This window comes from Cibotium barometz, chromosome 51, assembly GCF_041138505.1.
Source record: "Cibotium barometz isolate CiBa-2024 chromosome 51, ASM4113850v1, whole genome shotgun sequence".
Classification (NCBI taxonomy): Eukaryota; Viridiplantae; Streptophyta; class Polypodiopsida; order Cyatheales; family Cibotiaceae; genus Cibotium; species Cibotium barometz.
In genome coordinates this window covers 8,079,682-8,101,552 of record NC_141096.1, presented here as the reverse complement: position 1 = coordinate 8,101,552, position 21,871 = coordinate 8,079,682, and the positions used below count along the sequence as shown (strand labels likewise).

Here is a 21,871-nt window from a genome sequence, read left to right as displayed (position 1 = left end):
TGCATAGCTTGAATCCCGTACGAATTCGTGGAGGCGAGTGTGAGCTGTGGATGCTCCAAGGCAACCCTATATTTCAGGCTATGAAATAGGAAGGGATAAGCTTATGATTAAGCTAATTAAACACTAATGATGAGGCAAATTATGGCTTAATGAGAGGGATGAGGTTGTATTAACGTAGCTCTGATACCAAATGTTTGATTTGAGTGGATTAGATAAGGCTATGGAGGATCAAAAAGAACTAATGCCATGATTATGACATGATTAAGGGCAAGAGAAATGCTAAGTAAAGAGAGGTTAATTAAGCATAGTTTAGGCTAATCATAAAAATTCGTATTCTTCTTCATTATGAGTGGCCTCTTATATAGGCAAAGAGTACAAGATGTCAATGACATCATCAGTGATGTAGCACAGGCATAAGATGCCATCTCCCCCATGTGGGCTTCTCATAAATGACCTAGATGCCCTCCTAGACCTCTTGAAAATAGGCACCTCTTGGAAGATTCTCTTTGAGTAAATTCATCAAGGTAACACAGCCCCTTTTAACCTTAGAATGGTTCTGGGTGATGTTTCCAATAGGGCAAAGTGGGGAAATGGTGTGGGGATTCCATAGGCTCGCCATCCTTTGATGAAGTGGTAGCGGCCTTGTGTTGATGAGTACTCTCAGCTGAGAACTTTGTAGCTGCCCCAAAATCTTATAATGAACATTTCTTCGAAGTCCAGAATCCTGTGTCTTGGAAACCATTGTATCCTTTGGAAGTAGCCGATGGTTTGTGCAAGTGTTGGCCCTTGGTCGATGTGGAAAGCTAGCCCTTTGATCGGATCTGAGTGTGTGGTCCACTCTAGGAATGCCAGCAACATGTCGATGATGAGCTTGAAAAATCTGTGAGTGGCTACTATGGTAGGGTCTGGAACATGTATGTATTCTTGGTTGAAGCTTTCCATGACTTTGATCATCCATTGCTCTGTTACGGGTTGTTGATTTGGTGGGGGAGCAAAAGATGGGAAGTTGCAGAGCATGCTTTGGCATTTGGTTCTTCTGAGCTTCCAAAATTCCTCCCAGCTCTAGCGATGGGGGATGGAGAAGTATAATCCTATGATCCATATTTGCATCGGGGCTCTGTAGTAGACCTCCTAGTACCGCCTTTGAAATAGCCATGGCTTGTGCCATTTCGGTTGGCCCTTGAGTTCTGCTCTCGTGTGTGGTACCTTTGCTTCGTTCGGGCGATGGTATCCTGCTCTTGTGGAATGGGTGGGGTGCTTGCAGGAGTATGTGTTGCGGTTGACTCTGAGAAGGTATAGCCGAAGCAGGCGGATATCCAGCTTTTACGTGTTTTTTAGCTCCGTGTTGATGAAGAGTATGTCGATGGCGAGGGTATCCAGCACCTCATTAAACGTACAAATGTTCAATGGATCCTCCCATTGTGCTGTAGTTCTGCTTTGTTGGGAAGAAGCAGGAATCTTTGCGAAGTATCTGTTGGGATTTGGCCTTCTTCTGGTGGTGAGGCAGCCTTGGTGGGTGACGTGGGTGTAGGGGTTGGTGGTTAAGGTTAAGAGAGCAACAAGGAAGGTATGTCCGCGGTGTGTGGGAGACATCCTTGGGTGGGATGATGGTAGGGGGCAGTAAAGTGGTTCTAGGGGGGCGAGGGTAAAGATTAATGGTGGTGAAGAGGGTGGGGGTTGGTTAGGAGATGATTGGGATGGTAGAGGAATGGACTGTGGGGTGGTTGTGGTGCCTGTAGGGAAGAGTTTTAGGGTTTCGGGCACTTGCAGTGCGTGGGTGTTGGCTGCTTGTTCTTGTGCATGTAGCGTTGTGCTCCTTTTCAACTCTTGCCTCATCTTTGTGATTTCTTGCTTGGCGGAATCCACTTGGCTTTGGGTCTCAAGCGTAAGGGTTCTCCATCTGGTTGCCTCAGCTTTACTGGCCTGGCGTGCTTGTTGGAGCTTTGTCAATTCTGACTTGTGCTGTGTCAGTTGGTCCACATAGTCTTCTGTTTGTGTAGTGAGAGCTACAATTGTCTAGTGGTGGGCCCTGTTCTCTATTGTTCTAGCCTTGAGTTGATTTAGCACATGTGTGTGTGTCTGTTGTAAATCCCCATGCTGTTGTTGGACTTCTTGAAGCTATTTGTGATCCTCGAATAGCTGTTTGGTGCGGCGCTCCATCAATAATTGGATGTTGCTAATGTTGCTCTGGAGGAGGCCGAGGATCCTTGTTTCCAAATCAGGCATCACTCCTGGTGACTGCCTGATGCCCTCTAGGAAGGCCTCTTTCGATTAGAGCCTGCCGTCTTTTACCCACTGCATGCAAGCCATGGAGTTTGCTTGGCTAGTGGCGAGTTGATCCAGAGTTTGCTGGATATTCCTTGCAGTTGCCGAAGATGATGCTTCTCCTCGCTGGGTTTGTGTGGCTCCAAAGAGATACTGCATATAATTTGGTGTGCCTGTTGAGGCCTCTGGTTGCTGTAAGTGCTGCAGGGTAGGGATTTCTGATGGTATCTCTATTGGGTCTTGCGGGATGCTGCTTTCTGGTGTATTCACCTCCTGGTGCTCCTCCTCTGGCTGTGTGCCTTGTCCCTGCTGTTGCAGGTCAATGTGGTGCCTCTTCTGAGGTGGTTCCCCTGTACCTGTAGGTCCCCCAGCTGCTTTTGTTGCCAACTCTTCAATGTGGACGCTTGGCAAGGCTCTCTACTGGTGGTAGCATCCATCTGGCTGATTGGTAAATCACCCTGGTTAGCAAGTAGGGTGCCGCAAAACGCATCCTTGGGTTCTCGCATATTCCTTGGAGCTCAGTGTGCAAGTAGGACCCCCAGTTGACCGGTTTGCACTCAACTATCTGTCCTAGGATGGTGGTTTTGCATGTGTTGAATCTGTCTGGGTAGTGCTGGTGTGTGACCAAGGTCAAAACCTGTGCTGGTAGCACTAGCTCTGGTTGTTGAATGTCTTTCCACCACTGTACAAAAGCACCTTTGAGCCTTCTGATATCCACCACATTTTGGATGATGGGATGGACGTTCCTGTATTCTTTGTACTTCTCCTCCAGGAATGGTAAGTGTAGAGCTTTGCAGACATTCTGTTGTGACAGCTGAATGTGCACCTCCTCGTCCCCTTCTCCTTGTACCTTCTTGCACACCATGGTCCTGGAGTTGTAGGAGCTAATGAATTGGATGCAGCGTGGGATATCCATACCCCAGGGGGGCAGCTGTTCAAAAGCTCCCAAGCCTATGCTCTGCATGTAGGGAAGGACTCTGTAGTCCTATAGCAACCTGTGGCATTGGGGAGGGTGGCAACAATTTCTGAAGGTTGTGCCCATGGCGTTCTCCATACTGCTGTGGGTGACCATGCCGTCCACTAGCTCTAAGTCTTCCTTGCTGATCCACGACTTGTCCTTTTTGTCAAAGGAGTGTTTGACATATGGGGGAACAGTGGCTTTGCTCTTATAGGGAGATGGATGAGTCATGATTGTTGTGCGATAAGAGAACGTGAGAATGAAAGTTTGAAGAAGGCTCTATTGCATAAGGATCAAAATCTAGCAAAATTTTGCAAGAGTTTGGCTCCAGAGCAATAGAAAAGTAAGAAAATGAGTGTGGGACAGGGGTTTTTATAGTTGTTGAGGATGCACACGTACATCGGTGGAGGATGAGCGCATACATCATCAAGATGTGAACGATCGTAATTCATCAGGATGAGTGCATACATCGTCAAGATGAGTGCTTGTAATTCGTCAGGATGAGCACATACATCGTCAGGATGAATGGTCGTAATTTGTCAGGATGAGCGCGTACATCTTAAGATGAACGCTCATAATTTATCAGAATGAGCGTGTACATCGTCTGGATGAGCGCATACATCGTCAGGATGAACGGTCATAATTTGTCAGGATGAGCATGTACATTGTCAGGATGAACGGTCATAATTTGTCAGGATGAGAGCGTACATCGTTAGGATGAACACGTTCATCCTTACTTGTGGAAAAAATGAGATTTGCCTATTTTTTATTTTCTTTGATTTTTTGGTGCATACTGTGCTCTCATCTTGCCTGAAAGGATGCTTATGTACTCATTGATGCAACCTGGCGATGGGTTGTATTCTAGGCCAAGTCGAAACTCGCTAGAATCCCCCCATCTGAAAATGTACCAAGCCTAGCCTATGTGAGTGCTTAATGCAGTTTGGACAAAATATGCAAAGGGTAAATGTACTGAGGAGTTCACCTGCTCACCAATCTCCCTGCTTTCTTCAACATTTTTCTTGTCTGCTTTCTTCGACTCTCTTTGACCATTCCTTCACAATTTTGTGAGGGTGGCCGGTGAGGTTATTGATGTTTTTTGGCAAAGAGGTTTAACTTCTTCCATGCTGACATGAGTGTATTGCCTGCCTGTTCAAAGTTTGAAGGCACCAAGGATGGCTTGATGGAAGTGGAAGCATCATAGGGCGATTGTAGGGTTTTCACCTCTATGGTCATGTTCTTTGCCTTGGTATTCCTTTTGACCACCAAATCTTTTCCTTTTGCTATGCCTTTTTTTGAAGTTTCCAAGAGTACTTGTCTCGGAACAAAGCGTAGGGATGTTGCAAGTTTGGGTTCCTTGTTGAGGGACTTGGGAATCCATTTTTGTGTTTGTTTGGTAGCCTTTGGTGCCTTTGGTCGTGGTGTTGGTGGTTTGGACATTTTCGGGGGTGCGGCTTGCTATAGGTCGACTGGTGATGATTTTGGTTGCTTTGGCAGCCATATTTGTGTTCTGCCTTCGTAGTAGCCTTGAGCATTAAGGATAGCCTTGTGTACATGACGCTGGGTTATCAACCTGGTGGGTGCTGGCGTAGGCTGTCTAGCAGTTGTCTTCATCGCCTCCTTGGCTGGTCTCTTCCTTGGCATGGGTGGCTAGGGTACTTTTGGCCTCCGTGGAATCCATAGCTTGGTACACTTTCCTGTGTAACCTTATGACTTTAGAAGGTCCTTCTGTTAACCACATTTAGTTAACGCTTGGACTTCACCAACATTCCCGCACTTTAATTCAATAAGCAACTTTAGTTTTAACGTAATTCACATCATTTGATGTTGTTAACCACATTTGGTTAACGCTTGGACTTCACTGACATTCTCGCACTTTAATTCAACAAGCGACTTTAGTTTTAATGTGATTCACGTCATTTGACGTTGTAAGCACTTGTATGACGCTCCTAGGTCATGTACATCAAGGTTACATCATGAGGAACTGGGCTAGAAATGCCATTCCATTGTATAACCAACGAATCATCTTTGGCATAGAACGGGACCTTTCAGTCGTGCCAACACACTGGTGTCCTTGTTCCTCCACCACCACCGTCGCCTCATTCATTCTAACATCATTTCACTAAATAGGATGGGATGCTTGTAATTATATGTCTCAGTCTAGTCTACTATACTCAAACTCTTTGAAAAGAGGATAAAACATCCAAAAGGATGTAGAAGAAAAAGAAAAATGAAAAGAAAGGAGTACATCAATGGCCCCAATCCCAAGAAAAATCACCAGGCCTACATAGACTAGAGAGATCTATAATTACAAGTACCCCACTAACTTCTTTTCATCACACTAGCACACCCATCCCATCTCCCTCTCGGAGGAACAAGGGATAAAATCAACTACATCTCAACTGCCACCTTCAAGTGCAACACCTTACCCCCCTCAACCAACTTTTTCGCCCGATCACAAGGACGTGATCACCAACGGAAGGGGAGAATGTTAACCACATTTGGTTAACGCTTGGACTTCACCGTCTACATTCCCGCACTTTAATTCAACATACGACTTTAGTTTTAACGTAATTCATGTCATTTGACATTTTAAGCGCTTGTATGATGCTCCTAGGTCATGTACGTTAAGGTTACATCATGAGGAACTAGGCTAGAAATGTCATTCCATTGTAATTGCCAAGTTATAGGCCATGGGCGCCTAAGTCACTTACTCTCGGGCGGGCTAGTGGAAAAAGGCTTGGAAGTATAAAGGCCAATTTCTCATGTTTGTAACAAACAATCCCCCATTTGTGCAATAGAAGTTTGGTGTTCTCTCCTCTCTCTCTCTTGCAACTCTAATCTAGCATGTGTGTGTGTGTGTTTAGGGTTAGGGTTTAGGGTTTGGGGTGTGCTTTGCCATTGAAGCTCGTTCTCTCTTGCTTCCCTCCTTCTCCTCTCTTTCCCCTCTCTCTCTTGAGTGTCTAGGCATTGCACTGACAATCGATTTTTGTCAAGCTTTACACGCAAGGCTTGGTTGAGAAAGGTTGCACTACCCATCAGAGATCGCAACCGCATACGGCATGACAACAATGGATGCGGGAGAAGAATAGACACGAGCGGCTATCCACACGCGACGGTGAAGCTCTTGAGCTTGGCTTGAGCTTGGCGGTTTGGCAAGTTCCTCGTTTTGACAATTTTTACACACGATTTCGGTGAACACTTGCGGACCCACCATTGGTTTCCTTGGTGATGATAGACTGCTTTGCGGCTTTGGGGTTGAGTTCTTTCTCTTGACTCAACTGTTGGTACTTGTGGTGAAGACTTATCACCTTGAGGTTTGTGCAGTGGTTGGGGGACAGAGTTCATGTTGTTTTTTCCCTGTACCTTTGGGGTTTCATCTATCATGAGGATAGTGACTTTTCCCATGGCTAGTTGGAGGGTAGCCATTCTTGTTTCCCAATCGATTTGGCATTTGTTGTGGCCCATCCAATTCCTTCCTAAGAGTAATTCCTCTGTCATGGTACCTGCACTCATAACATAGAACTTCCTTTCCAAGGGATTATTTCCAATGTGAAATAGTACTGTGCAAGTGTCCAAACACGGTGTGGTGGTGGCATTTACTACTTGTACAAAGGCCTGCGTAGGGCACAATGTCGGTTTTCCCAGTGTTACCCATGTTTCGTATGACATTAAGTTATGACTTGCACCTATATCTAGCAATGCTAACTTTTAAATTAAGTGCTTAGGGTGTGGTGCAGGACTTCTTGATCAGGGGATTGAACTTGGTGGTTTGTGCTCCACCAAAGTTGAAAGTCCTCTTTTTCCCAGCTATAGTGGGCTTTGAGTCAGGCACCACTTCTGGGGGATCCATTATTGCCCCTTGTGTTGCTGTCTAGTACAGCTAGTTCAAGTGAGCTGCTATCTTCAATTTACCGCCTTTTCCTTATGTTTTCTTCAAAATTTTGTTGAGATTATTGTATAAAATTGATCCCCAGACCACCTGGTGACCTTGCTAGACTTCTTGAATTAGCCCATATGTGGAGCAGCCCATGTAATTGGACTTGACCAGCAGCATCACATTCTCTACCAGGAACCTGTACGGGTCCTTCTTGGCATCGTCTGGGCAAGTTCCGATGTTGAACTCCTTGTTCTTCTTTTCTTTGAATACCTTGAGCATCTCTTGCTCGGATGTCATTTTCACCTCAGTGACTCCCTCCAGAGGCAGGTTGAAAGCTTTTGCAACTAGCTCCTTGTTGAATGGAACAATGGTCCCATTTGGTCCTTCAAAGCCTTGCTTCTGTGCAAGCTCCTGTAGCATCAAGTCGGACCTCAAATTGTCCTGGAGCTTCTGCCATGGTAAAGCAGCTAGTCCTGTGAGTTTTGTCTTTCTCAACCAGGACCTGTGAGGGGATACATCAGATGGTAGGAGGTGTTGCTGTGGCTCAAAGCTAATCTCCTTAGCCATTTCAGTGGGTAAGATTGTGTGAGTAGAGGGCTTGTGAGAGCAAATGAGTAGGGCGATAGAAGTTGTGTGACAAAAGAGATAAGCAAAAGTGAGGTGATCTGGGCTGTGCTTCCTCTTTTGGCTTACGGGTTTCCCATTGGCATGATTTGACACCCTAGATTTGGGTGAATTGTGATGAGTGCATGGCGTAAAGCATGGCGGGCAATTGCAAATGAGTGGCCTGTGGTATTCAAAAAATGTGCTGAGTGTGGTATAAATGCCCACGTGACGTTCAAATTTTCCCGCCTCCCAGAATAGACAATGAGGATATATTAGGATATGCATAAATCTGGTAGTAGATTGTAATACAGAGCTTATTTTATATAAGTCATGTGCATTACTACGTGCTGACGGATCTAAGCCTACATGTAATGCATTTACCTCAATAGTCAAATGCTTCGTGTCGGATGACTAATGTCAGATTTGGTTGGATCAAACACTAGCAACATTGCCTTGTATGGATGTAGCTGGAAACCATTCATGGCTTTTTCCACGGTTTCTCCAGACAAGGTTTCCAGCCTAAATGTTCCTGTACCAATCTTTTCTGTGATCCTATATGGTCCGATCCATCAGAGTTTGAGCTTTTCGGAGTGAGGACCTATCTTGGAGTTAAACATTAGGATGTAATCTCCACTCCTGAAATTTTTGAACTTGGCGTCTCTGTCCAGCCACTTTTTCCTCCTTTTCTGCACTGCTTCTGCCATCCAAGCTGCTCGGATCCTTTGCTCATCCAGTTCCAATAGTTTTTGCATCCAATTATTAATGGATTCTTCCCAATTGAGTCTTTCAGATATTGCAATCTGTAGACTTGGCACTACAAACTCCATGGGTACTATTGCCTCTAACCTATAAACAAGTGAGAAGGGGGTTTGACCTATTGTTGCCTTATAAGCTGTCCGGAATGCCCACAAAGCTAAGTTCAACTTTTGGTCCCAATCCATTTGATTCTCACTAATGATCTTCTTTAGAATTTTTTGGGTCACCTGGTTAGTAGCTTCTGTTTGTCCATTGGCCTATGGATAATACACCGTGGATTTCTTGTGTATTATCATATGCCTCTGTGTGAGTTGTTGGACCACTTCATTGATGAAATGTTTGCCTTGGTCACTGACCAGCTCTATCGGACAGCCAAATCTTGTCATTACATTTTCATATGAGAACTTAGCCTCTGAATTGGCTGAATTATCCCTTAAAGCTTTGGCTTCTACCCACTTGGTGCAAAAATCTATTGCTACCAAGATATACTTGTTACCTATGTTCCTAGCACTTGGCTTAATTGGTCCAACAAATTCAAGACCCCATTTCTAAAATGGTTCTAGTGCTAGTATAGGTGTGTGTGGCATTCTATCCTTTGCTACAGGCTATCCTAGCCTTTGGCACACATCACATTTACCTGCAAAGTCATGCGCATCCTTCAACACAATCGGCCACCATAATCCGGCCTGTAGAATTTTCCTTCCAAGAATGTCGCCCCGAAAGTAGAATTTTCCTTCCAAGTGTCCTCCCGAGATGTTGTGATGTGCTTCTGTTAGCACTGCATTTTGCTCATGGTCTAGTACACACCTCCTCAGGATGTGATCAATCCCTTGTATGTACAATTGCTAGGCTATCTCCACAAACTTCTTGCTTTGTAGGGCCATCTTCTTCCTCTCGTCTCTTTTTATGTCCGTCAAAAAGACACCCTACATAATGAAATTACCAGTTGCCTTCCGATTTCAGACTTGTGATTACAGAGATATTTGCATCCGGTAGTTCATCGGACACACCCATTGGCTTCTCGCCATGTTCTATCCGAGATAGAAAGTCAGCAATTGCATGCTCATTACCTGGTGTGTGCACCACTGTGAAGTCAAACTCTTATAGGATTAGCATCCATCTTGCTAGCTTACTTCTCAGATTGGGCTTGTTCACTATGTATAGTAATGCTTGGTGATCTACATGAAACACAAACTTGTTACCTAAGAGATAGTGTCGGAACTTAGTTACAGAGTAAATGAGTCCCAAAGCTTCTCTTTCTGTGGTGTGGTAATTCCTTTCTATTGTGGACAGCATCCTACTGGCATAATAGATTGGTTGGAACCATCCTTCTATTTCCTGCATCAAAGCACTTTTGATGGCTAGATCGGATGCATCCATAAACACATGGAATTCCTTTTCCTAGTCCGATTCTTGTAGCACAGGTGCTACTGATAGTATCAGCTTCAAAGCTTGGAAAGCTTTGGCACATTGGTCGGACCACCTATACACTACTTCCTTTTTGGTTAATGCATATAATGGCTAAGCAATATGTGACAAATACCTCATGAATCGGGTATGCCACTTGATCTGACCAAGGAATCTGCTCAATTCCTTTATGTTGGTTGGTGATCTGAGCTTTCAGATCACTTCCACTTTCCTGGGGTCAACTACTAATCCATCCTTAGACACTATGTGTCTGAGTAGCACTCCACTAGTCACTGTAAATGCACACTTTGCCAATTGAGCTTTAGCTTTGTTTGTCTTCTGCACTTGTCCAAGCACAACATGCGTTGATGCAGGTGATTGGCTTGTTTTCCGAAGACACTGAAATCATCTACAAACACCCTCATGAAGGTTGTCAAATATTCATAGAATATCTCTTGAACCATCCTTTGGAATGTTGCAGGTGCATTATTCAAGCCAAGAATCATCACATTGGAGGTAAAGGCTCCCCATTCAGTGATAAAGGCTATTTTCTCCCTGTCTTCAGGTGCCATTCTTACCTGATTGTAGCCACTGAACCCGTCCAAGAATGAATACATCTCATGTCCTACAATAAATGCATCAAGCATCATGTCAGTGAATGGTGTCGAAAAAGGATCAGACACTGTTACTGCATTTAACTTCCGATAATCCACACAGACTCTGAGCTTCCCATTCTTCTTTGGCACGATTACGATTGGAGACAACCAATTTGCCTTCTCAATCGGATAGATGAATCCAACCACCAGCAGCTTATCGATTTCTTCTTTGACTTGCGCCTAGAATAGTTTGGATTCATCTAATACCTCTGTTGTTGGATCGGAGCTGCATCATCCTTAAGGTTGATCCAATGCTGGTAGAAGCTTGGATCTATACCTTCCATGTCCAAGTAGCTCCATGCAAACACATCTTTGTATGCCTTTAGCAGACTATGCAATTCTTCTCGGATCTTTCCTTTTAGCTTTGCACTCACCTTTAGTATTCTTGGATCATCAGTTGTTCCGATGTCCATGTCTGATAGCTCGTCTTCTTTGACTCTAATGCTATTTTTTGATAGCATCTATTTAGCCTCTCCAGATTCAATCCATCTTTGAAATTCTTGGAGGGATTGCTCTCCATAGCTTGGATCATCTGACTCTGTTTTTTGATGCTCTTCTTCCTTCACTGGCTGGATGTTCAGCATCATAGCTGGCACATACCTGGACATGATACTGTCCACATTCACCTCAAATAGAGGTACTAGGTCAGGGTTTTCTCTGAGGATTCTTTCTTCCTCATCCTCTTCTATGCCCTCCAGTAGGTTAAGTCCTTCTACGTATAGTGACCTATCCATCTATTTGACCTTTGTTGTCGGTTTAACAGAGATTCAAATTTTCTTCTTACCCTTTTGGATGGTGATCTCATCCGTTTGCCAATTTTGCTTGATTTTGCCATGTCTCATCCGTGGTCTTCCTAGCAGCATTTTGTATGCTCCAGCTATCTGTTCCATTTTGAGTACCACACAAAAGCCAGAAGGAACTTGCATCCTTCGATGCTAACTTTCTCCCATCGAACTATTCCTAGTGGTTTGACTCTTCTCTGATCAACCATCTTCACTGCAAATGGTGTTGGTTGCAATTCTGTGATGCCCAGCTCCTTGGCTATTGTCTCGGAGATAATACTTACTCCAGATCCTCCATCCAACAGTACACCTGGTACTCTGTGTCCTCTGATCTCCACTGTCACTTTTGTGACTATAGTGTCGACTTCCGATGCTGTCTCGCCCTTAACTGTCTGACACTCTACTTCCTTCACCTTGCTTGGCAGATTTTCCTTTGCCTCTTGATCTGATCTTGAAAGCTTTTGAATTAGTTGTTGCCTATAGTTTGGTACTAAGTTAAGCAACTGGTCTACAATTATGCTCAGCTTCAGATTGATCAACTCTTCCCACAAATCATATTCGAAAACTTTTGTGTTTCCTGATGAGCTTGTTGATGTTTATGGATCAAGCTCTCCATGGCTACAGAGCGGAAGAAGAAAGCCTAATCTACACTAATCCTATAGGTTTATGTTAAACACAAATTAACTTAACTAACCTACGGTGTGGATGGTGCCTAAGTGTGCTCATGATGTGTGTTACTCAAGTCAATTAGGTTTCAAGATGAGATTAGCTTGAACTCATAAAAAGACTCTTGAGTTGTGGAATTGTGTGTATTTTTCATTGATTGGAATGGCCCCCTTTTATATGAGGCAAGTACACTGTTTCCATGTTCCCTCATGTGGGATAGATACAACTAGGTGCTCCTGGCACTCTAGCATCACATTTTCAAAACTCCCCCTTGATGCTACATTAGGTACAATTTTAGAGATTTTGATTCTTTCCACTCTTCCTCTCTCCCCCTTTGTGCTAGGCTATTTTTTTGGCCCTTCCTATGCTACTTTGGCATGCTAGCTACTTTGGCTCTTCAGCTTGGGTACATCATTGGTCCCAGAGGCTAGATTACAAAACTTTTTATGAAGACGAGAGGGGTGAACACATACATTTCATACTCCTTTAGAAGAGTTGATCTTTGTCAAGCTCCGAGATGTCTTTGGCCTTGGTGTAGTTTGCTTGTTGGTTCCTTTTGTGGTAACATTGATCTTCTAGATGATCGACCTTTTGGCAATATCACATACAAGTTTTGGCTTGTCTTTGTTACGGCATTCATTCTTTGTATGCCCAAGTTTTCCACAATGAAAACATATTGGAGTTTGTTGACTTTGTTGTTTGTTCCTTTGAAATCTCCCACTTTTTGTGAATAGTGCTTGCTCCCCAAATTGTGAAGCGAAAGACCCTTTTTCCTTAATCTTTGACTCATGCTCAAGCAATGATGATTCTATGTCTTGAAGCTTGATATTAGGTACATTTTTAAGATTTGCCATAATAGATTCATATGGTTCCTTATCCACACTCTTAAGTAAAATTGCTAAAGACTCATCTTCTTCAATAACCTTTTTTAGTGCACTGAGTTGTTGCTTTATACCTTTGAATTTGTTGATGTGTTGAACCATGGTCTCTGTATCCTTCTTGTCAAGTTTGTAGAACTGCATGAGGAGGTTGATTTTGGAGCTCTTGGATTTGATGCCGAACACTCTATTTAGCTCAGTTTAGGCCTCCTTGGCATCCATGATGCCAGCAATGTGACTGATCACATCATCACTAAGACTTTGAGCTATTAGCCCCAACGCTTTGTGATTGTCGAGTGGTTCCATCTTCATATCATCATCTTCAATGAGATGCCACAAACCCTTTCGCATGACAAGTGGGAGCAAAGGTCTCATCAAATCAATGCTCTTTCGTTGAGCATAATCCTTTGCTACAAGCCTGGCCTTATAGCGATCAACGCTACCATCACGGTTACGCTTTAGCTTATACATCCACTTATACACCCACTTAGTGCCAATTGCCTTTTTACCACTTACGCTTTAGCTTATACACCCACTTAGTGCCAATTGCCTTTTTACCAGTAGGTAAATCACATAAAGACCATGTGCCATTCTTGACAATAGCATCATATTCCACACGCATTGCAGCCATCCAATTTTTTGAATTTTGTGCCTCTTCAAACAAAACAGGCTCTTCTTCATCATACATACTTGCAACAGCCAATGCAAAACAATCTGTTGCATATGATGCATGGTGAGAACCAAAACGAGTACGACTAGGCAAAGGTGCATCCAATTTGCTGTCATGCAAAGTTTGCACCAGCCATTTAGGCATTGACCTAGACTCCTCAATTTCTAATCTCTCCCCATTAAGTGCATCATGAACATCTGCATCAGAAATGGGCTGATCTGTAGACTCATTAGAAACTTGTATAGGCTGAATATTCGCCTCATTTGTTGGTACATGTGATTGACCAGCACTACCAAACAAAGGCAACAATGTCTCATACACATCTTGTGAGCGAACGTTGACGTCTCTGGTACATGAAAGCAAAGGTTGAACTGCATCTTCAACAAAAACAACATCTCAACTGACCAAGATATGTTTGGACTGTGGATGATACAAACGGTAGCCTTTACTTTCTGCATTGTACCCAACAAAAATGCATTTAACAACCTTGTCATCCAATTTCCTGCGATGTTGCTCTGGCACTAGAGCATAAGCTAGGCAACCAAAAACACGCAAATGAGCCACAGATGGCTTGCGACCATGCCAAGACTCATATGGAGTGACAGACTTCAACGCTTTAGTGGGACACCTGTTAAGTACATATGCAGCACACATTACAGCTTTCAACCAAAATGAATGTGGCAGGGCTTGGCTCTTAACCATACATCTTGCCATCTCCATAAGAGAACGATTCTTTCTCTCAGCAACGCCATTCTGTTGTGGTGTATAAGGCACTGTACATTGATGTTTTATCCCACGATCCGCCAAGAATGCATTGAACTCTTTAGACATATACTCCCCCCCTCGATCAGAACGGAGGGTGCCCACTTTACAGCTTGAAACATTTTCAGTCATAGAGACAAACTGTTTGAAGCACATAAACACTTCGGACTTTGCTTTCATAGGATACACCCATGCATGCCTGGAAAAGTCATCAATGAAAGTCACGAAGTACAAATGATTTCCAAATGATGGTGATTGCATTGGACCACATACATCACTATGTATAAGCTGCAATTTACCAACAGCTCGCACAGAACCATCCTTTGGAAATGAAGCATGCTGCATTTTGCCAAGAATACAGCCTTCACAAACATGCTTTGATGGCGCTTGCAAAGTAGGTAATGAAGAAACCATCTCAGATTTCTGCAAACGCATCAAACTAGCAAAATTCAGATGTCCAAAACGTGCATGTCACAGTTTTGCATCTGATACAGCCTGTGTATCCACAAGTGCACATGCCACATCTTCCACACATATGTCATAAGCATTGAGCTTATACAATCTACAACATAATGTACCTGATGCTACAATTGTATCACCTGTACTAAGATCATGAATTGTGCACTTGTCATCAATGAACTTCACGACTAGTCCAATCCTAGTCAATGTTGAAATAGACAATAAGTTCTTTCTGATCCCAGGCACATACAATACATCAACAAATGTGAAAGAGCTGCCATTAGCTGCGGTCAACACAATCTTTCCAACTCCTCTTACTGGATATTCGGAGTTGTTTGCGCATGTAACAAAGTTACCAATAGGCGCAGACTCGAGGCAAGTAAACATGTCACGCTGCGAAGTGATGTGCTTAGTAGCACCACTGTCAAAATACCATACATGTGAATCTGGAACAGACATACATGCATCGTGCAAAGATGGGTCATAACTGCACTGCACAACAAATGCCCATTCTGACTCCTGCACAACATTAGCAGATTCAACTTTGGATGTGGAGGTATCTGCAACAGCCATACGAGTCTCTTTCTTCTTTGCCTCCTTCGCAGCCACCTTAGGACATTCCTTAATCACATGACCAGGTTCCTTGCAGTAATTACACCTGATCTTCTTCTCTTTCTTCTGATCACCCTTATCTTGATTCTTTGCACCATCTGCACCTGTCGTTGATTTAGGCTTAAATTTGCCCTTGCCTTTATGGCTAGCAGCAAAAGCTTGATCTGCAACACGCATAATATTCCTGTTCTGCTTGGATTGTTCTTCCTGCAGAGCAAAACAGAAACCAGCTCCTCAAACAGAAGGGCATTTGGATTACCCTTCATCATCAACCTGAGGGTAGATGCAAAACTCTGGTAAGAATCTGGGAGACCATCAAAAACGGTCTGCACAAGTGTACTATCTGGCAAAATCTCATCTGCAGCTATTAACTACTCCTTGAGATCCTTGATCTTTGTGAGGAAACTGTTCATCGAATCACCTTCATTCATATGCTCACTTTCCAACTGCTTACGCAGGTAAGCTACACGAGCTTCATTCCGAACCTGATACAAACGTGCAAGCATATCCCATGCATCCTTCACAGTCTTACATCCACGAATGTGGGGAATGATGGTACGCTTAACAGATAGCGCAATCAAGGCATGAGCCTGCGCATCTTTACCATCCCATTTAACCTGCTCAGGAGTAGATCCTGCATCCTCAGAATCTGTAGCAACAGAACCTGCAGCATCATCCACTGCACCTTCTTCAACACCAGCAATAATAGTCCTTGCTGAAGTAGGACGAGTATAATGACCCTGCACAATATTTCATAAGCCTTTTGCAACCAATACATGGCGCATCATATAAGACCATAGTGGATAGTTGGTCCCATCCAACTTGTCCTCAGCAGGTAACATACGAAATACATCACTGTTATCAGCCATGGCCAGTGACTGTAATTGATGTAACTATTGCTTGTATAGAGAGTAAATCTGCACAAAACCAACCTGTGCTATCTAGCACAACCCAAAATAGACAAAGAGGCACCTGTCCTGCAGATCTGAACCTTAACAGAAAATCTGCTGATGCCTGTGAAACCTCGTCTCAAACGGAGGAGATGAAGCGGAGGGTGCCGGTGATGCTGCCTCGAAGCTCTTGCCTGCTCTGATACCAAATGTTGGAGCTAGGGTTGCAGGAATGCACACACAGCTTGTAGAAGAAGAAGCTCAAGAGCACACAACACAAAAGTAGTATTACTGAGTGTGCAAGAACAAAGATAAGGTAGCCTAGAGTGTTGGGCGTATATACAACGCACGGGGGAAAAAACCTCCTAGTGAGGGAAAAAGTGCCCCGGCGGTCCTAAGTGTGTTCACACACATCACTACCATAACATGTCAACACATGCTCTCATCATCCTTAGCCTGTCTTTGTAAGAAATTGGTAATGGGCTACTAGCGAGGTCCAAGGGGTGCTCTTGGGCAAAGCTCTTTAAGAAGGGACTCTTTGTGTCTGCGGAGCTCAAATAGAAAAAAACCCAAGCAGCGCTGGTCGGGATAATCAATGATCCGAGTCAATAGACCGAATCCCTCTTTAAAAAGGCAGTGAAATCTCTCGTATCTCATAATAGACTAGACAATGGCAGATGTAGTGCTTCGCAGCTTTACTCCTGTGCGGCAGAGTTTGCAAATCCGGCTCTCCTTGGGTATGTCCTTTGCTTTTTAGTCTCTAACTTTGAGGTGGTGGGAAGAGACACGTAGCTGGCTAATTGCTATCCTTAGCACGTGACATATGGACATCAAGGTAGCTTGCTCTCTACATAAACCCGTCGTGTGTCTCAAGAAGTGATCTCTGTAGAAGTGCATCTTCGTAGGTGGTCCATTTAGCATGAGTGTGCAAGCTGAGGATATCTATCTTGATAACCCGGTTCGTCTTCTCATGGGTGAGACAAGGTGATGGTGCATCGAGACTATACTTGCATAGTGAAGAGTGGGCCAATGAAGATGACCCCCCATGTAAGTGTAGGAACAAACAATGTCCAATGGATCACCCATGTACATAAAGCTCTCTATAGCAGCTACAATATGTGAGGTATTAAAGATCATTACCTTGGTCTTACCAAGGTTAACTAAGAGGCCTCGCTGTGAACAGGACTGTTGCAATGCATTCAAATGTCTATGGAGCCTCTCCATTGAGTAAAAAAGAACAATATCATCAGCATAAAGAAGGATATGATTCAAAATATTTGCTAGGGAATACCAATCCCACCTATTTGTAATATCCACACAAGAAATCCCCTAATACACAAGCCAAACAAGATTAGTACAAACAACGCAGAAGAGTGCAAGCAAGCTCATCGCACCACTTCTACCTAGGATAGACCTAGATGCTCTGATATCAATGTAACATAACTTCTATTTAAATGATGATTAATGCAAACCAACAAAGATTAACGCTAATCACATGCTCATGACATAGAGAAGTAGAGAGAAGAGAAAGAGAGAGACTCTTTTACCTAACCTACTCCTACTATATATCAATGAATGAATGAGTAATTACAATGATTGTCATATATCCAATGTAGATCTAGATCATGAATGCTATGCATGAACTAATGCTTACTGTCCTTCTCTCTGCGTTAATGGGAAACATTGATTTGAAAATGTACTTGGCTGATCCAAATTGTTAGATTACATGTCCTTGGTCTTGGCTTACTTGCCGTTGTCTTTGGCTTTGCAATCTCCGTCTTTGAATGCTTAGAAATGACCCATGACTTGCCTTTATATAGGGATTTGGTAGCAAGTCGTATAATCAAAGATCATGTAGGATGGGTGAGAGCTGAGGCACTTCCTATGAAATCGAAGACAGGCTCCTTATGTGGTGGTGTTATGTATAAGATTTTACAAAGTGTCATGCACGTGCTTCTTGTGAATATGTTACTTCAAAAAACTCGACAAGAGTGAATGTACACTCTTTTCAAAGTATGCTTATTAGGATTCCCATGTTCTGGCAGTATTATGACAAATGTTTGTCATATGGTGTCTAAAGAAAGGTTTGTAGATGTAGTTTGAAATTTAGGAACGTGTCCTTAGCGTGTGTTGTTTTGTCATGTATCATATGTCCTATATTGAAATGTCATATGCCACATGCTTCTTGTGGCATGTGTTTATTAGAAGTTTGAGAAATTGTTGTCAGCAAGCATGTGGTTATTTTGTGTGATGTCATGTTAGTTGAGTTGATATGCAATGCGTATTGTTATGTTTCATTTGTTGACGTGTGTTGTATCATGGCCGCCAAGGATGAGCACATCAAAAGGCTACTCACCACCCATGCAGAGGAGCTCCAACAAGCACAGGAATTAAGTTCCAAAAAGGATGAGGAGATAGCCCAGCTCAAGGAGAATCTGAAAGCCAAGGAAGCAGAGCTGCGGAAGCTACAAGAAGAGAAAGTGATTCGAAGGCCAAGCACATCCAGAGGAGCGCCACTGACAGACAAGCTACAGGACAAGTTGGATGTCCTGATGGACGCAGCCACAGGTCTCCCCCTCCTGAGCCATGGACCATACACGCCATCCTCATTGCTGGAGCTCAGGAGGAAGACTGTGATGCTGCACATGCTTCAATTTGATCATGAATTAAACCAGCCAATGGCCACTGCCACCATGGAGGCGCTATGTGAGAAGCAAAGAGAGCCAGCTTTGGCCACCATGGCTATGGGGATCTTTCAGGGACAGGTCGAGCTGGAGCAAATGGAGGATATCTACAAGCTGCCTCGTCACCCCATAGCCATGAACTTTCAATCATGGTGCAGCGTGCTCTCTGACGCCAACTCCCAGCTCGATGAAGACTTCATCGAGTTGGAGAAGCCCTCTACACTCCTGGCCACTACTCTCACAACAGAATTGGAGGAGACAATTCACTGGCTCGAAACTGAAGGGAAGGATGGGGTGATCGGCACTTACAGCCACCTCATCAATTTCAACAACCCCACTTACCATCCAAAAGGCATCGTCATCTTGTATTACAGGGTGCTCTCCTCCCTCCAGCAACAAACTACAACAAAGGTCTTGGATTTCACAATAGCGGAGGTGGCTTACCCAGGCTTCATTAGTCGCACAAGATACATGGATGTGCACATGTCTTTTAGGATGCACTGCACTATAGGTCAGATATGGACCTTGTCACACCAGCTTAGAGTTGAGATCGGGAGATATACCAGAGAGGCTTGGGAGTCAAAGATGCTAGAAGGAGGTGGAAATAGAGGAGCATTATATATGTAGATGCCCAGCCTACTATGAGATATTGGGGTGGTACCACTGCCTATTCAGAGAGGGGTTTGGCCACTGCCTATTCAGAGAGGGATTTGGCCCTTTAAGGTGGATCATGATGTACCCAGATCAGAGATGCTTGGGGCTCTTCCTCCTTGAGCTCCACACACTAAGACTCCTTTGCCAGATCCCAGATGAGACTAGCCCTGATACATAGGATAGGACACAATGGCTACTTACACATTTCTTTAGAGCTATACCCATGACACCAGCCCTACCACAACCACGGCACATGATATCATTAGGGGACCACCTGGAGTGACCATTGCCAGGGCCATGATGATTTGTAGAGCCAGGAGACCTCGGCCTTCTGGTGCTAGGAGATGCCCACGTGATTATATGAGGATCTAGGCTCTCATCTCTCATCACCCATAGGACATTCTCACATGGAGACCCACCTTAGACATCCGAGGGATGATGAGATCTAAACCCCATGCTGGATATTTTAGGGATTTAGGAGAACCACAGGTTCCTTGTATTGTTCTCTTTCTATATTTGTATCAGTTTGTTTCGTTTTTCTCTTTATCCATGATGAGGCATACCATGGATTAGTTGTATTCACATTTGGTCTCATAGGTCATTTTGGCCTTTAGTAGATGTTAATATAACTTTCTTTCTTTCTTTCTTTCTCTCTCTCCCTCCCTCTATCCTCTCACTAACTCTCTCTCTGTCTCTCTCCTCTTTGACAACCCCCCTCTCTCTCTCCCTCTTTATCTCTCCCGCTGTTTCCCTTTCCCTCTATCTCTCACTCTCTCACCCCGTCACTCTCTCTCTCCATCCCTCTTTCGTCTCTCCTGCTCCCTCTCTCTCTCTCCCTCTATCCTCTCACTCTCTCTCCTTCTCTATCTCTCTATCTCTATCTTCCCCCCCTCTCTGTCTCTCCAACCTCTCTCTCTACTCTCCCCCTCTCTCTCTCTCTCTCTCTCTCTCTCTCTCTCTCTCTTCCCATCTCCTTCTCTCTCTGTATGACTCTCTCTCTAGAATCTTTATCAACCTCTCTCTTTCTCTTTCTCTATCTTTTTCTCTCTTTCTCTTCTTTCTCTTTCTCTTCTTTCTCTTTCTCTTCTTTCTCTATCTCTGTGTCCCCTTGGTAAGTCCCCCCCCCTCTCTCTCTCTCCCCCCTCTCCCTCTCCCTCTCTCCTCTTGGGATGCTCCCCCCTCTCTCTCTCTCTCAATAGAGAAAAACACTCTTTGTCAACCTCTCTCTCTCTCTCCACCCTCTCTCCCTCTCCCTCTCCCTCTGTCTCTCTCTCTCTCCACCCTCTCTCCCTCTCCCTCTCCCTCTGTCTCTCTCTCTCTCTCTCTCTCTCTCTCTCTCTCTCTCTCTCTGTCTCCTCTTGGGATGCTCCCTCTCTCTCTTGAGAGATAGAGACAACGGCTCTTTGTCAACCTCTCTCTCTCTCTCTCTCTCTCTCTCTCTCTCTCTTCTTTGTCATCAATTCATGCTCCAATGGATGATGATGATTTGGTTGCACTCACATTGCGTGGTTTAGGCAAGGAACACAAATCCTTTGACACTTCTATCTCAGTAAGATTGGGAGGAATGCCCGATTTTAATGAGCTTGTCTCTTTGCTCATTGTGGAAGAATTGAAGCTTGGTCTTGGTGGTATGAGTATTACAGGTGGTGCATCCTCGTCGAGCAATGATGAGCATGCAAGAAATCAGGCTTTTTACTCATCTAGAGGTTCTCGAGGTAGGGGGAGATTTGCCCCTTGAGGCCGTGGAGGACGTGGTTGGAATGACAGGTTTAGTCAACCACCATCAAATCAGAATTTTCAGAATTCACGCGGTGGTCGTGGATTTCAATCCCATAGGGGGAGAAGTGGAACACGTGTTCGTGGGTAGAGGACGATGGCAAGGTCCTCAACAAAACTTGAATGGGATTGAATGCCATTATTGTGGCAAACTCGGTCATATGGCAAAAGATTGTTACAAAAAGCGGAATGATGTAAGGAGTGGAAGACCACAACATGGAAATTATGCATCTACTAGCAATAATGATGGAAGCTCGAATCATCTTTTTGACATGAAGCACGTTATGGGGACCATGTACTCTCAAAATGCAGGTGATGAGTCATGGTATATGGATTCGGGTGCCTCAAATCACATGACATGCCATGGAGAGTGGTTTGAGAAGATGCAACCATTGGGTACGAATGGTTATGTGGTCACTGGAGATGATACTCAGCATCCTATAACTCATGTTGGCAGTGTGCCATTGAGGATGCATGATGGAAATGTGAAAAATATGTCTGAAGTGCTTTATG

General features: G+C 44.0%; 1 protein-coding gene across 1 annotated transcript; it reads left to right on the top strand.

Annotated features, from left to right (window-relative positions):
- Positions 1–351: 351 nt before the first annotated feature.
- LOC147609278 (uncharacterized) lies at positions 352–19,555 on the top strand. Its single transcript, XM_086787670.1, has 2 exons — positions 352–898; positions 18,575–19,555. Exons 1-2 carry the CDS (start codon positions 896–898, stop codon positions 19,553–19,555), a joined length of 984 nt encoding a protein of 327 aa, XP_086643796.1. The 5' UTR covers positions 352–895.
- The last annotated feature ends 2,316 nt before the right edge of the window (positions 19,556–21,871 follow it).